At 48.2% G+C, this 15,297-nt stretch overlaps 1 protein-coding gene across 12 annotated transcripts in view; it reads left to right on the forward strand.

Annotated features, from left to right (window-relative positions):
• The window catches only part of ATP8A2 (ATPase phospholipid transporting 8A2), a 726,614-nt gene that overhangs the window by 461,541 nt on the left and 249,776 nt on the right, over positions 1 to 15,297 (forward strand). For all 12 annotated transcript variants that reach the window (XM_089304392.1, XM_051850718.3, XM_089304397.1 and 9 more), the window contains 2 exons: positions 7,729 to 7,912; positions 14,601 to 14,711. In XM_089304392.1, the coding sequence (XP_089160518.1) occupies positions 7,729 to 7,912; positions 14,601 to 14,711 (295 nt within the window). The remainder of the gene's footprint in view (positions 1 to 7,728; positions 7,913 to 14,600; positions 14,712 to 15,297) is intronic.

Raw genomic sequence — 15,297 nt, forward strand, 5'->3', positions numbered from 1 at the left:
CTGGGTAACACCATGATCGTTACAGGAATTTCTGGAATCTGATGGAAGCTCGCTCGCTCTTTCTTTCTTTCTTTCTTTCTTTCTTTCTTTCTTTCTTTCGACAGGCAGAGTGGACAGTGAGAGAGAGAAAGACAGAGAGAAAGGTCTTCCTTTGCCATTGGTTCACCCTCCAATGGCCGCCGCGGCCGGCGCACCGCGCTGATCCGATGGCAGGAGCCAGGTACTTATCCTGGTCTCCCATGGGGTGCAGGGCCCAAGCACTTGGGCCATCCTCCACTGCACTCCCTGGCCACAGCAGAGAGCTGGCCTGGAAGAGGGGCAACCAGGACAGAATCCGGCACCCCGACCGGGACTAGAACCTGGTGTGCCAGCGCCGCAAAGCGGAGGATTAGCCTAGTGAGCCACGGCGCCGGCCAAGATGGAACCTTTTTCTGCTGAAGCAACCAAAGCCAGAAATGCTCATCCCTGGAAGTCAACATGTGTAGCCATTTAAAACGTAGGTGCATGGTGTTCACCCAGGACTTGTTCTTTTCAGTGGGGGCACTCCCCTGCTTTGCAGCATTTGCTGTGGGCTAGCCCCTGCCCTTTGAGCCTGCCTCTTGGTCAGGCACTGGGTCCTTTGAAATAAGAACTGAACCGCTTCCACCTTTCTTTAGATGTTGCATCTGCCTGCAGCACACAGCTTCCTTATTTATAATAGGGCTCCTCCCTGTCCTCTCTAGTAATCTAAGAAATGCAGATCAAGCTGTATTTATCCAGCTTTTCGTCCATCAGAATAACACCACAGCGCCGGCTTGACCACTTTTCCTATTGAAATCTGATAAGTTGGAAGTGCTTGGTTTTATGATTAATCATGTATTTTAGGCTTGGTATAGATATACTGGTTTATGAATTATTAAAAGAAAGCTTTTGGGGCTGGTGCTGTGGCATAGCAGGTAAAGCCACTGCCTACAGTGCTGGCATCCCATGTGGGTGCCGGTTTGAGTTGGCTCTCTGCTATGGCCTGGGATAGCAGCAGAAGATGGCCCAAGTCCTTGGGCCCCTGCGCCCGCATGGGAGACCCAGAAGAAGCTCCTGGCTCCTGGCTTCAGATGGGTGCAGTTCTAGCCATTGTAGCACTGGGGAGTGAACCAGTGGATGGAAGACACTTCTCTCTCTCTCTCTCTGCCTTTCAAAATAAATAAATCTTAAAAAAAAAAAAAACTTATGAAGTCCTATATATCTCATTTCTAGTAGTGTTTTCTGCTACCACCTTATATGAGACACTTAGGTTGGAAGAATATCTTAAATGAAATATCATCCCAAACTTACTGTTTTGGTTTGAGAACAAAGAAGAGGGTCTGGCTCTGTGGCACAGCAGGTTAAGCCATCACAACATCCCATACGGGTGCTAGTTCAAATCTTGGCTGCTCCACTTCCGATCCAGCTCCCTGCTAATGGCCTAGGAAAAGCAGTGGAAGATGGCCCAAGTGCTTGGGACCCTGCTACCCACTTTGGAGACCTGGATAAAGCTCCTGACTCCTGGCTTTGGGCTCACCCAGCCCCAGTGGTTGCAGCCATTTGGGGAGTGAACTGGCGGATGGAAGATGTCTCTCTCTCTCTGTGTCTACCTCTTTATCTGTGACTCTGACTTTCAAATGAAATAAATGTTAAAGAAAAAGAAAAAAAGGAAAGAAGGAGGGAAGGGAGGGAGGGAGGAAAAGAAGAGAGAAAGAACCTTTGGATGCAAAGCTTGAAAAAAGAGAATGAGATGCAGTGTTTCTGTTAGATCTCATTCTAGGGAAATTTCATGTGTATCTTGCACTGCGGCTTCTAAGCTCTGATGGAAAACGTGCACACCAGAAAACCTGGGCCAGAGCTGGCGGCTTCTGTGCGGCCCTCAGCCCGGCACCATCAGCATCTCCTGGTCGCTGCTCAGACATCCCCACCCCAGAGTTTGTAAACTAGAGTCCTCTTTCCTGCTCTCTAGAGATTCGGGGGTTCACCGAGTATTTGCCAGGTGTTCATCAATCTAGGCTAGTGATCTTCCAACTTCCTTTTCGTCATGGCGCTGTCTATATGGGATAAAACAGTGGAAAGTGCAGTCAGTGAAAATGTGTCATGACCAGCTAATGAGTGTTTTGGGTCTGGTTGATGCTCTCTTGGGTGTTCCTAGGTGAGGTCCTTTGTGATTTCCCTGGGTTAGCTGAGGTCTGTGCACAAATCTGCAGTCTGAGTCCTGCCTGTTTTTTGACAGAAGGAGCAGCTGAGGTCTGAGAAAAGTAAGAGATTTGCTTAAGTTTGTGCCAATGACATCAGAATTTAGGAACTTTAAGAATGGCGCTTTCATAGGTCAGATAAACTAATGCATGATCAGTAATACTCTAAAAGCAGATTAAAAAAAATTTACTTATTTATTTGAAAATTAGAACCACAGAGGGAGAGGGAGAGACAAGTGAGAGATCTCCCATCCACTGCTTCACTCCCACAATGGCTGCCATGGCCACGGCTGAGCCAGGCTGAAGCTCCTGGAATGAACCAGGAGCTTCTTCCAGGTCTACCACATAGGTAGCAGGGACCCAAGCACTTGGGCCATCCTCTGCTGCTTTTCCCAAGTCATCTGCAGGGAGCTGGATCAGAAGTGGAGAAGCAAGGACATGAACTGGTGCCCATATAGGATGCTGACATCTGCTGCTTTGCCACAACACCAGACCTTAAAAGCATTTTTTAATATTATAAAACCAAGATTTTACTTCATTATATTTTAAATAACTTTAAAACCCTAGTTTTAAGTTTTTGGGAGCACCTATCCCATAAAATGAGATACTGCAAGATACTATTCTTTTTTTAACTCTCAGAAAGAAAGTCTTCATTTTAAAATCTATTGTGTCAGCCTAAAACGTAGATAGAATACCTCTTCAGTTGATTTAACTCTTTGATTTTATATTTTTATTCAAAGTGCACCAAAATGGGTTTTAGAAGTGCCCCAAGTACCTAGTTTGGCTCAGATGTGTACTGGAATTTTTATTTTATGGCTTGAATATGTTATATGCTGGGAATACTTATTAAGTGTGGCATGTGATTCCAGGTTACAAATTAAGATTAAGAAATAGCTGGTTTGTGCTTCATAGTACTTGGCACACTAAAATACTGCACATGGCCGAAGTGTAATGGTGCCTATTCAGGTCTGTAGAAATTAGCTGTTTGACATCTGTTTTGAACCCCTAGTGTGTGCTAGAATTATGTTTTCTCAAGGCATTACAGCTGAGGGCATAATAAATCCTTGATGAGAATTTCATGCTCCTATGACTTGCTTTATGTTACCCAGTCAAGTTTCCCGTTTGCTTTTGCTCTTTGGGAAAAGGCAGCTGTTGAGTGTTCAGAGAGTGCACTGTAAGGCATTGGAATCAAGGCTTGACTTACGTGAGATGCAGATCCCAGAGCATGGCAAGCCTTGTGAGTCTGTTTGACTTGCTGCTCATCTCCTTTTTGTTGGCTTCTCACAAACTCCCCAGTAGCAAATCAACAACCTGAACCTCCAAGAATGCCTTGGATCTACTTTGCTTCTTACCTGTTCTACTTCCACCATTCTTCCCACCTCTCACGGTGCAGAGAGAGTAAACCTCCTGCCTGGTGGGCTTCCTTTCATTACACAGCACTAAAAATTCGCTGATAGAGAGGCCAACTTCCTTGGTACCTTGAGTGGCACATAGACACTTGAGGCATGGCAGCCTCTGGCCTGTTGTAGAGCTGTTGAAGTTTCTGTTCCATGCTCTCTTGGAATGTCTTCATGGATGCACAAGATAACTTGAAGACTTGATGATGGACTCATTAGGTGAAGTTCCATCTCAATGGGAGAATAAGTACACTTAGAGTCGTGAGTGTTTTCGTGTGTAGACGTGGTTGGTACACAGTAATGCAGTCTCTTTGGATTCACAGGGTCCTGTTTGTCTCAGTAATTGCTTCCTTTGTAGAGCTCCTAGGCCAAAAGAAAAGCTGAGCTGCTTCTAACCAACCTAAAAAGTCTCTGTGACCTGACAACGTTGCAGACATTTGCAACCAAGATTGGGGGCATGGGGGGACGGAGAGGGGGCTTCAAAAAGCTCATGGAAAACATATATTATAAAAAAACTGTGCATAGGGGTTCCCAAAATTTTTTATATTGAAATAAATTTACCATTTCCATTTTCCATGAAGTTTTGAAGTTGCTTTTTACATTGAAAGAAATAATCTTTACTCTTCCATCCTTGAGTAACCATCACCATTAGCCAAGTGGTATGTTATCGTGTGCTGTTGAACTCTGCGCAGCCTCTCAAATTTCACTGTAATAGTACGTGCTGCCTCCCTCGTTTCCTCTTCCACACTGATTTTCATTTGCTTTTTGGTATCACAATCACAATGTCCCAGCTTCACAAAGTTGTATCGTGAACTGATATTGAAGCTGTGAGCTACTTCCAGTTAGGATTTTGCACTATTGCCTGAGAGATGTCGCTGTGTTTTCCTTGGAAATTGAAGATTTCCTTGCATGGCACCCTCACACACAGCTTGGAAATGGTGGGTCACATGGCATGCAATTCTCAGATGTGTTGACTTTTCTTTTTTAACATCTGAGGTTTTGCAGAGAGCCCGTTAGGTGGAGTGGAGGGTAGCATTTATTTGTTATTTCCTATTAATGGATTACAACCATCTTAGGAAGTGGGTGGTTCTCATTTCCCCCAGCCCAGTAATGAAAAGTCAGAGACCTGTAGAACTCCTTTTCCTGTGTAAAAAGTTAGCATGGGCATGTTCAGTAATTTAGCTCTGATTTTCCAGGTTCTTTTTTTTTTTTTTTTTTTTGACAGGCAGAATTAGTGAGAGAAAGAGACAGAGAGAAAGGTCTTCGTTCCATTGGTTCATCCCCCAAAATGGTTGCTGCAGCCGCCACACAGCACTGATCCAAAGCCAGGAGCCAGGTGCTTCCTCCTGATCTCCCATGCAGGTGCAGGGCCCAAGCACTTGGGCCATCCTCCACTGCCTTCCTGGGCCACAACATAGAGCTGGACTGGAAGAGGAGCAACCGGGACAGAATCCGGCGCCCCAACCGGGACTAGAACCCAGGGTGCCGGAGCCGCAGGTGGAGGGTTAGCCTAGTGAGCTGTGGTGTCTGCCTTCAGGTTGTTCTATTAGTACCATATTTCCATATATGATCTTAGATTCAACTGAGCTCAAAAATAAAGGACATTATCTTTGCGTAGCAAATTACGATTTGTATATGGCAACATGTTCAGCCCTTGGCTTCCAGGAGTAGTTGCACAAATTTGGAATGGACACACACAGCTTAATATTCCTATATGATAAAAAATTGCTTCTGTTAAGATAAATAAAAGCTCTATGATAATCAATAGTAAGGCTTCCTGTAATTCATTTTAGGCTACATTATGGCAAATCTAGTGTGGCAAGGGAAATGGTGATTCTCTTATATTCTGCTCTAAGCTGCCTGGGAGATCATCCTTGGAGTCTGGTTTTAAGTTGGGAAGCATGCCTATAACATCATGATTGAAGAAGCTGAGACCATTTAGCAGCAGAAGCTGAGCTTGAGGAGGAGGGATGTGGCAAGTGTCTTTATATTTCAGCCTTCTGAATATTTGAAAGAGGATATTATACTTGTTCTGCTCTAGCCAAAGGGCAGAATTAGTGCTGTTAAATAAATTCAATAACAACAGCAAAATAATAATAGTAATTTATAGTTGTCCCCACTCTAGGAGGCATTACATTCCTGTCATTGTAAACCACTGTGAAAAGGATAAAAGTGACATGTGGTAGAACAGCATGACTTCTTTTTTTTTTTTTTTTTTTTTTTGACAGGCAGAGTTAGACAGTAAGAGAGACAGACAGAGAGAAAGGTCTTCCTTCTGTTGGTTCACCCCCACAAATGGTCGCTATGGCCGGCGCACTACGCCGATCCGAAGCCAGGAGCCAGGTGCTTCCTCCTGGTCTCCCATGCGGGTGTAGGGTCCAAGCACTTGGGCCATCCTCCACTGCCTTCCAGGGCCACAGCAGAGAGCTGGACTGGAAGAGGAGCAACCGGGGCAGAATCTGGTGTCCTGACAGGGACTAGGACCCGGGTGCAGGCGCCGCAGGCAGAGGATTAGCCTAGTGAGCCGCGGTGCTGGCCCAAACAGCATGACTTCTAAGCCCCTTCAAGATTTTGTTTTCCTAACTTCCTGGTTTATCTTTGCTGCTGAATACAGCAAAGACTGTGTTCTGTGTTCAGCCGTCTCACCAAACACACTTCTTTCCAGAGTGGTAAATTAAATGTAAAGTAGCATTTAAGTATTCTGCTGGAAACTGGTATCTTTATTTAGTTGAAAGACACAGAGAGAGAAACAGACACAGATATTCCATCTGTGAGTTTACACGCTCGCAACAGCTAGAGCTGGATCCTGCCAAAGCTGGGAGCAAGGAACTCAATCCAGGTCTCCATGTGGGTGGCAGGTACCAACTACTTATCAGGGTGCACATCTGCAGGAAGCTGGGATTAGAAGTGGAGCCAGGAGTTGAATCCAGGTACTCTGATACAGGATGTGAGCATCCCAGCTGGTGGCTTAACCACCAAGGCCAGACACCCAACCAGGAACAGGTATCTTTGTGGACAGAAGCCATAGAAGGAGGTCATGGTTCTTATTGGGGAAGTCTTTTCTAGTTTGCAGGTGTAGTCCCTATGTGGTACAATCAGTCCACCTCTGGGAGGCCTGGAAAAGCCTTGAATTTTATGTTTGTGTGTGTGTGTGTGTGTGTGTGTGTGTGCGCGCGTGCGCGCACGCGCGCATGTGTGTGTGTTTGTGTTTTCATGTGTTTAAGCAATTGAAGCGTTTACCTGTAAATTTCTCAAATCAACTATCAGTTTATGAATTCAGAGTTTAAAATAAATCAGCCCTGAGACTCCAGTAGCTTTTCTTATGCTGCTGTATTGTCTGCATAAACACATCGCTACAGTTAACCCTGTAGATGAGTTGAGGCATATGAAAACTCACCCGCTGCTTCTGTTCCTAGTGGGAACAGCCCTTTAGGGTTCCTCTTCTCACCCTCCTGGGCTGTGCTTCCTCACAGGTCAGCTAAGGCAGACCTTTCACCCCAGGACTCCCACTCCTCCCTCCTTCTGCCTGGCTCCTTACAGACAGATCCGTTGGGCGGGGTGCCTTACAGACAGGTCTGTACCTCTTGGGTGGAGAAGGAGAAGTCTTTATTCTTCCCTCTTACTCTGGCCTCTTTTTTTTTTTTTTCTGCCTTTTCTCAAGCCCTGCCAATTCTCTTTCCCTTCTGTGAAAGCAGATTTTACAGAAAATTCCCCAGCCAGCCTTAGGTTGTGGACAGTGTACAGAAAAGCAAAAATGGGGTCTGCACTAGTGTTCTGATTTACTGGGAAGACGTTCCCAAAGAGCCCTGCAGCCAGCTTAGCTGCCTGTATCGTTCAGCAGGGCACACGCACCCCTCAAGAGCTGCTCGTGTGGTTCCCGCACAGCGGTGTGATTACTGATACACTGTGTTTTAAGTTAGTTTTGAGTTGTGTATTTCATCTGTGAAGTTGGCAAACACTTGAAAGCCACAAGCTACTGGTTTTTGAAAGCTTCTTTGCACATGAGCATAAAACGTATGGATTGGATTTGGAGGTTGTCCAATAACTGCCCTTTTAACACAGCTGAATGTAGATTGCAGCTGTTTCCCCTGAAAGACACGTCTGGTCATAATCTCTCTTTCTGCCGTCCACAGAGTGTCTCCTCTGCAGAAGTCCGAGATAGTGGACGTGGTGAAGAAGCGGGTGAAGGCCATCACCCTGGCCATCGGGGATGGTGCCAACGACGTGGGCATGATCCAGACGGCGCATGTGGGAGTGGGCATCAGTGGGAACGAGGGCATGCAGGCCACCAACAACTCGGATTACGCCATCGCACAGGTCAGCCGTGGGGGTGACCAGCTGTCCTGTCCTGATGACAGTGATGGCAGCCGGGCTGGCGAGCCTGGCGCTTGATCTGCAGTCCTGCCCCTGAGAACTCTCCCACGCCTTTTGAGGTCACCATCTGCATGAAACTGCCAGCATATTCAGATTTCTCGGTCGTTTTGATCTCGTGCAGTCTGGAGGCCCGGTCTTGTGATTGGGTTTCTTCTGATCAGCTGTGGGGCTGAACACACTGCACCGTCAGCAGGCGAGGTGCCCATCCCGACAGAGAGATCCGTGGTCCTGCTAATAATAACCTCTCACCCTCCATTTCTGTGTCTGCTATGTGTGCCTTCCCCTATGCCTCCTCTGCTGAAGAACAGCTGTACTCAAAACACCCTTGTTCTACCATCCCTGCCTGGTGCATCTCCTGTTTCAGAAGGCACTGGACACTCCTTGGCCATTTGGCCTAATTGTTAGGAAGCCCACATACTATGTTGGAGTGCCTGAATCTGATGTCCACCCCCAGCTTCCTGCTAATGCAGACCCTGGGGGGTAGCAGTAATGGCTCAAATATTTGGGTTCCTACCACCCAGGTGGGAGATGCAGATTGCATTTCCAGCTGCTGGCCAGTGCATCTGGGGGAATGAATCAGTGTGTCGAAGAGTGGGGTGGGGAGGGGTTCTCTCTCCTTCTCCCAAATAAAGGAGAGAAGGAAAGAGAGGGAGGGGAAGGGCAGAGAGGGAGGGAAGGATGGATCATGGAAAAGCAGTGATTTATAGCCGTCCCTCTGTCTGAAGTGGACACTGGGCAGTGCCCAGAACCCATCCTGCAAGATGAATTGCTGAGAGCCTGAGCCAGTTTGGGCCACAATGATCCCATAGTCAGTAGCAAGCAGCCCTCTACAGTCAGGCCAGGTTCCTGCCTTTTCTCTCTGAACTGAGCTTTGCATTGCATTACTGCACAGGTGGCTTGAGCATGAAATAAGGAATATCTGTTCCTTAACAACAGTCCAAAGGTGAAGGAAAGTGGCCCACTCCTGACCTTAAGCGTGTGTTTAGACCATCTGGGCTGCTGGGTCATCCAGAGAACCGAGCCATCCCAGGGAATGCACACGCATTCCTGCTGTCCCCAGATGACTAAATGTCTGCCCATTCACCAACCAACTAGGGAGAGCCCCCTGGTGCTTCTGTGTTGCGCAGGCTTTTGATGGCTGCATTAGCCATTGTCGCATGAACACAAGGCATCATGGCTTTGTCCCCCTTCACACTGAAATAAGGCACTGCAAATAGAATGTGAATGAGCTTCCTGCAGCCCGAGGGCTGCCGGCTGGTCCTCTGCTCGATTGGGCTTCCCCTCCCCAAGGCAGGCTCTGCATTAGATCACCTCTCAGCTTCCTCCCCAGCTCTTGGTTCTGCAAATGCGTGGAGGAATTACTGACTCCACGTGGCTCTGCAAAGTGCGTGAAATCAATCTTGGTCCTTGGTTGACTTCAAATAAATCCTCCAGATAATTCCCAAAGTAGGTAGGAGAAGGAATTCTGACTTTAAAGGTGGGAAAACCAGGGTTCCCTCACATCAGGTGATCAGTCTTGGGTCCGAGTGAGCACCCGGGGTCAGGGGACCACAGACCCTTGAATGAACCTGGGGGCTGGCCTTGCGCACCTGCCCATTTACTTTCCCCAGTCAACTGCTCCAAGGCCTGTGGGACTTGAGCTTCCTGTAGTCTGTCAGCAACTGTAGATGTTATACACCCCAGCGTTATTAAATACTTGAGTTATAACATCATATGGCTGGAAGGGATCTTAAGAGGTTTCCTAGGAGTTCCAGGCAAATATTTGTCTGTCTTTTTCTTTAAAATGTCTAGGGAAGGGAGATCCCATGACCTGCTTTATTGAAACTGCATACTAATAGGATGTGCAGTGCGGAGCCATTGCTCTCTCCAAGTTCAAAGCTGCAGCAGAGAAGGGTGGTGCAGGGAGTAAAGCTTCCTTGCCCCTTCAGTGCAATGGTTGCCCTTGCCCGGGGAACTGCTGGTGTCTGGGTGTGTCTGAGAGCCCTTGTTTCTCCTGTCCATGGTCCTGTTCTTGATTTACAGAGGCGAGGCTGCTGTTACTTCAGAGCCCTGTTTATGCCCACCTGACACGCTCTTCTCTCTGAATTACTGTGCTGGGAATGTCACCATGAGGTGGATTCCTCTGCTTCTGCTGCAGTGACAGGCATCTGTGGTTGACCACGCACTGTACCTTTTAATTTGGATGCGTGCATTGTTGATGAAGGTTTCCAGGCAGCAGGAGAAGGACATGGAGCTCAAAGACTTATCCCTGGGAAGGCTGTAAGGCAGGCAAAGCTCTGGGTCCATTTCTTTCCTGCCTGCCTTATACAAGGGTGTCGCTCCCCCTCTTCAAGGAGGAACGACACAGGACCCTGTGCTGTTCTTTTGTCTGCTCGGCCCTCCCCGGGTTGGCTGCTGGTTCTTCCCGGGTTGGCTGCCATCCTTCCACCTCCGTGGAAGGGCGGTTCCCCCTGCCACTTTCCCCACTTCCGCGGGGGAGCAGCACACCCCTGGCCGGCTCTCTCGGGGGGCTGCTCAGATGTTCCTCAGGTGTTCCCCTTAGATGTTCCTGGTGCATGTTGTCTCTCTCCTCCTTTATAGTCCTCTTCCACCAATCCCAACTCTGCTACCCACACGCCGAGTACGCTGCTCTTCTCCAATCAGGAGCAAGATCAGCTCCTGCAGCTCAGTCAATCAAATTGGCGAGAGGCAGCTGTGTAGAAGCTGTTTACTCCCTTCTCAGTGCCATATGGTGGGAGAGCAGATGCATAGAATAAGTCTTAATTCGAGTAACTTAGTCTAGTCCGAGTTGCTCCCCACACAAGGGAACTTCACAAAGCTTGTGCCTAAGTGGACTTAAAAGATAGGTTTATTTTGCTGGAAAGGATTTTTGAAATTGACACCTAGTTTTTTCTCATAATAGGTATTTCCCATGGATGTTCTCAAGACCCCTCACATGCATGGGTTTGAAATGTTTTTTTCTTTAAAGATTTATTTTATTTATTTGAAAGACAGAATTATAGAAAGAGGTAGAGACAGAGAGAGAGGGAGGTCTTCAATCCTCTGGTTCACTTCCCAGATGGCTACAAGGGCCAGAGGTGCGCCAGTCCAAAGCCAGAAGCCAGCTTCTTCTGGGTCTCCCATGTGGGTGCAGAGACCCAAGGATTGAGCCATCCTCTGTTGCTTTCCCAGGCCATAGCAGAGAGCTGGATCTGAAGAACAGCCGGGACTAGATTCCATGCCCATGTGGGATGCCAGTGCTTCAGGCCAGGGCTTTAACCTGCTGTGCCAGAGTGCCAGCCCGAAATTTTTTTTTTTAATCAAAATAAACTTAACTTTTAAATGGGGAAGCATGTGTCCCACAGACCATATAAGGCCTGTAAAATCATTTTGTCTGGTCCTACCAAGACAATTTCAATAAATTTCCAGCAGGCTAACTTTTTTTTTCCTTTTTAGATTTTATTTAATTATTTGAAAGGCAGAGTTACAGAGAGGTAGAGACAGAGAGACAGAGAAGTCTTCCATCTGTTGGTACACTGCCCAAATGGCAGCAACAACAGGAGCTGAGCCAATCTGATGCCAGGAGCCAGGAGCTTTTTCTGGGTCTCCCACGTGGGTACAGGGGGCCAAGCACCTGGGCCATCTTCTGCTGCTTTCGCAGGTTATAGCAGAGAGCTGGATCAGAAGTGGAGCAGGCAGGACTCAAACTGGGGTAATTTTTAAGTTGATAATTGTGTATGGCCTGTAAATCCTGTTATCAATATGCAAATGGCCCTTGGTAGAAAAAAAAAATAGATTCTCCAGCCTAACTTCAAATCCACAGACTTTCTGAAGTCCCCTTGTGTTTTTATGCACAGGGGCTGCCTTGGGCCTGACTGCTGTCCTCAGTTTTGCTAGCTCTGCCCGGGGCAGTCTTGGCTGCCTGGGTGTGATATTGCTGTGCGGGCAGCCCTCTGCTTCCTGTTCTCCTTGGGAGAATCACTCCTGCCCCCTACCTTCGTAATGCTTTCTGAATAGCCTCATGAAGACAGCGTTTTGATTTAGGATATACATTTTTCTCCTGAAAACAAATCATTGTAGCGCTGCAGTTGAGGATTCAGGATGACTGGAGCAGATGTGCTCTGTGCCCATTGAAGTTAAACTTCAGGGGGTCTGGGTCAAATGCAAACTTCCTTTTTGTTCGTTTAGTGAGTTATTTTATGATTTCCCCATTCCCCTTGGGAATCCTTAATGAGCCTTTATGGGAGTTTTATTTTTCCATATGCACCTACTTCTGCCATTTTGAAGCTGTCATTTAAGATTTTCCAGGATGTGGATGAGCCCCCATGCCTTCCCCTGGTCTCCTGCAGGAACTCCTTGAAACCTGGCCTCTCAGAGGACACAGTCCCCTTCCTTAGTGTGAGTGGGAACCAGTGCGCACCCCCTCTTGAAAAGGAACTTCTTAAAACAAAGATGCTGTAGTTTTAGAGTCTTTCAAGTATAATTTCAAAAGTCATCTGAAATCACAGGAGGTTTCCAACAGCAGAAGAATTTCCAGTGCGTGGGGATGCCCTCAGAACACCTGCTGGTCTCTCCTTGCAGCATCAGAGGGCTATCGCTGTGGCTTGCCCAGCGACAGTAGTAAGGGCTTGCTGACACTGTCTCTGGAAGCAGACAGGACTGAGTGTTCACTCAAGGCAACACTGTTAGTCCATTACCATGACAAAGTAGCTGAGGCTAGGTATTTTATCAGGAAAAGAGGTTTCTTTGGCTCGCAGTTGTGGAGATCTGAGAGCAGGGTCCTGGCATCTGCTGGCTCTAGCGAGGGCCTCTGGCTCCATCACAAACACGGCAGGCGGCTGGATGGTGGGAGTGCATTCAAAAGGGAGAGACCGGTCAGCAAGTGGGACTGAAGCCAGCGAGCAGGGAGCGGCCCAGCTTGCTGTCTGTAACAACCTTCTCCCAGGGACTAACTGAGACTCCATGAGAACAAATTCCTTCCAAACTCAGCACCCCCAACGATCCCAGGGTCTCCCACCAGGCAGCACCTTGTATGGGTCTCACCGCCACCTAGCCCCACCACGGTGGGGACCACACCTTCAATACACAGGAGCCCTTGGCAGACAAACCACATCCCAGTGGCAGCGTCAGCCAAGGGGAATCTTGACCCAATGCAAGGCAGATTGGATGTAAAGAAACCATGAATTTAAACAGGATTGTCCCAAAGCATGCATTTATGCCAGAGCGTATCAATGTTCACACACACACGCGTGTGCACGCACACACACACTCACCTAATTTCCCCCCCTCCTGCTCAGGAGTCACACTTTGAGGGACCTTTGTGAAATAGGACACAGAAGGCCAAGCCAGGCTAAGGGGAGGCTGAGGGGATAGAATGTGATGTTGAATCCTGCCTCAGGGCCATTCTCTCACCCTCAGCTCTGTTCCTGACTGCATAGTGTTCCGACTGCAGGTGCTCTGGACTTGTTGGGGAAAACAAAGAAAGCAAAATGGATGTAGAAGTGGATGTAAGGCCGGTGCCATGGCTCACTAGGCTAATCCTCCGCCTTGCGGCGCCGGCACACCGGGTTCTAGTCCTGGTTGGGGCGCCGGATTCTGTCCCAGTTGCCCCTCTTCCAGGCCAGCTCTCTGCTGTGGCCAGGGAGTGCAGTGGAGGATGGCCCAAGTGCTTGGGCCCTGCACCCCATGGGAGACCAGGAGAAGTACCTGGCTCCTACCATCGGATCAGTGTGGTGCAACGGCTGCAGCGCGCCAGCCGCGGCGGCCATTGGAGGGTGAACCAACGGCAAAAGGAAGACCTTTCTCTCTGTCTCTCACTGTCATCCACTCTGCCTGTCAAAAAAAAAATTAAAAAAAAAAAAGAAGTGGATGTAGAAGTAGAAGAAAGCAAAATGGATGTGTAGCAGTGTGTGTGTGTTGCGTGCAGGCATTTTACATGTACACATAGGATCCTTTTTAAAACAAGAAACTGGTACCCAAGCATCCCTGTCCCTTGCTCCTGTTTGTAAGAAAATCTGGGATTGTCTAAAGCATCTGTTTCCCACTGTACTTTTCTTCCAGTTCAAGTAGTCATCTTCTAATTAATTCCTAGGACCCTAAATAGAGCACTAGCATACATAGAATTTTTTTTTTTTTTTGACAGGCAGAGTGGACAGTGAGAGAGAGACAGAGAGAAAGGTCTTCCTTTTTCTGTTGTTTCACCACCCAGTGGCCGCTGTGGCTGGTGCTCTGCGGCCGGTGCACCGTGCTGATCCGAAGCCAGGAGCCAGGTGCTTCTCCTGGTATCCCATGCGGGTGCGGGGCCCAAGGACTTGGGCCATCCTCCACTGCACTCCCGGGCCACAGCAGAGAGCTGGACAGGAAGAGGGACAACCGGGACAGAATCCGGCGCCCCGACCAGGACTAGAACCTGATGTGCCGGCGCAGCAGGTGGAAGATTAGCCTATTGAGCCGCAGCGCCGACCAGCATACATAGAATTTTAAGAGAGTAACAGCTAGAAGTCCAGCAGCATGTTTAGAGGGAATAATCACGGAGTTGCTCAAGCCATTCCTGGGGAGGGGTTTCCTCTCCCTGACCCGTGTGTCTCCTGTTCCTGAGGGCATTTATTTCTCAAGGAGAGGCTCTTCTGAACTTGTTCTTTTCCTATTTCAGTTTTCCTACTTAGAGAAGCTTTTGCTGGTTCATGGAGCCTGGAGCTACAACCGTGTGACGAAGTGCATACTGTACTGCTTCTACAAGAATGTGGTCCTGTACATCATTGAGGTAAGGAAGTCCCTTGCGTCCACAGGAGGAGGCTTTTTCCAGAGGGCATCTGTAGGCATTTAAAGCCATTTCAAGATAGAGTTTTTTAATGTAAAATTGAAGACAAGATGCCGCTGTGACTTGTGTACACCAGGTCACACTTAACCCACTTTGACACCAGGTCTAAGATCCCAGTCTAGAGCCTCGTGTTCAATAACCAAAGCCAAGAGGAGCCTGCAGCCTTTTTCTCTCTGCCCCAGTGTGTCTCCCCACCCTTGCCCCATCCACCTCCGTGCCTGGGTTCCTCCTTCCCTGCCTGTTTTCGTGTCCTTGGCACTCACACTCCCTTCTTCCAGGCTGGTCAGAACCTGGGCAGCAGGTGTTCACGCCTTTCTTGGTGGGCACTGAGATGTGTCTAGGCAGCACAGTCACCGTTTGCTTTCCTAGGGTCTGACTTCTCACTGTGGTTCTCATGGGATCTGCCAAGTCCCCTGGGCAAGAGCACTCATCCCCTGCTCGTGGGGCCTTGGGATGTGGGGACCTTTATGGGAAAGGTGCAGGAATGAGTGGAGCGTAAACAAAGAAGGTACTTGAGAATATTGCCACG

Source organism: Oryctolagus cuniculus, chromosome 9 (genome assembly GCF_051225735.1).
Source record: "Oryctolagus cuniculus isolate XC-2025 breed Fujian yellow rabbit chromosome 9, ASM5122573v1, whole genome shotgun sequence".
Classification (NCBI taxonomy): domain Eukaryota; kingdom Metazoa; phylum Chordata; class Mammalia; order Lagomorpha; family Leporidae; genus Oryctolagus; species Oryctolagus cuniculus.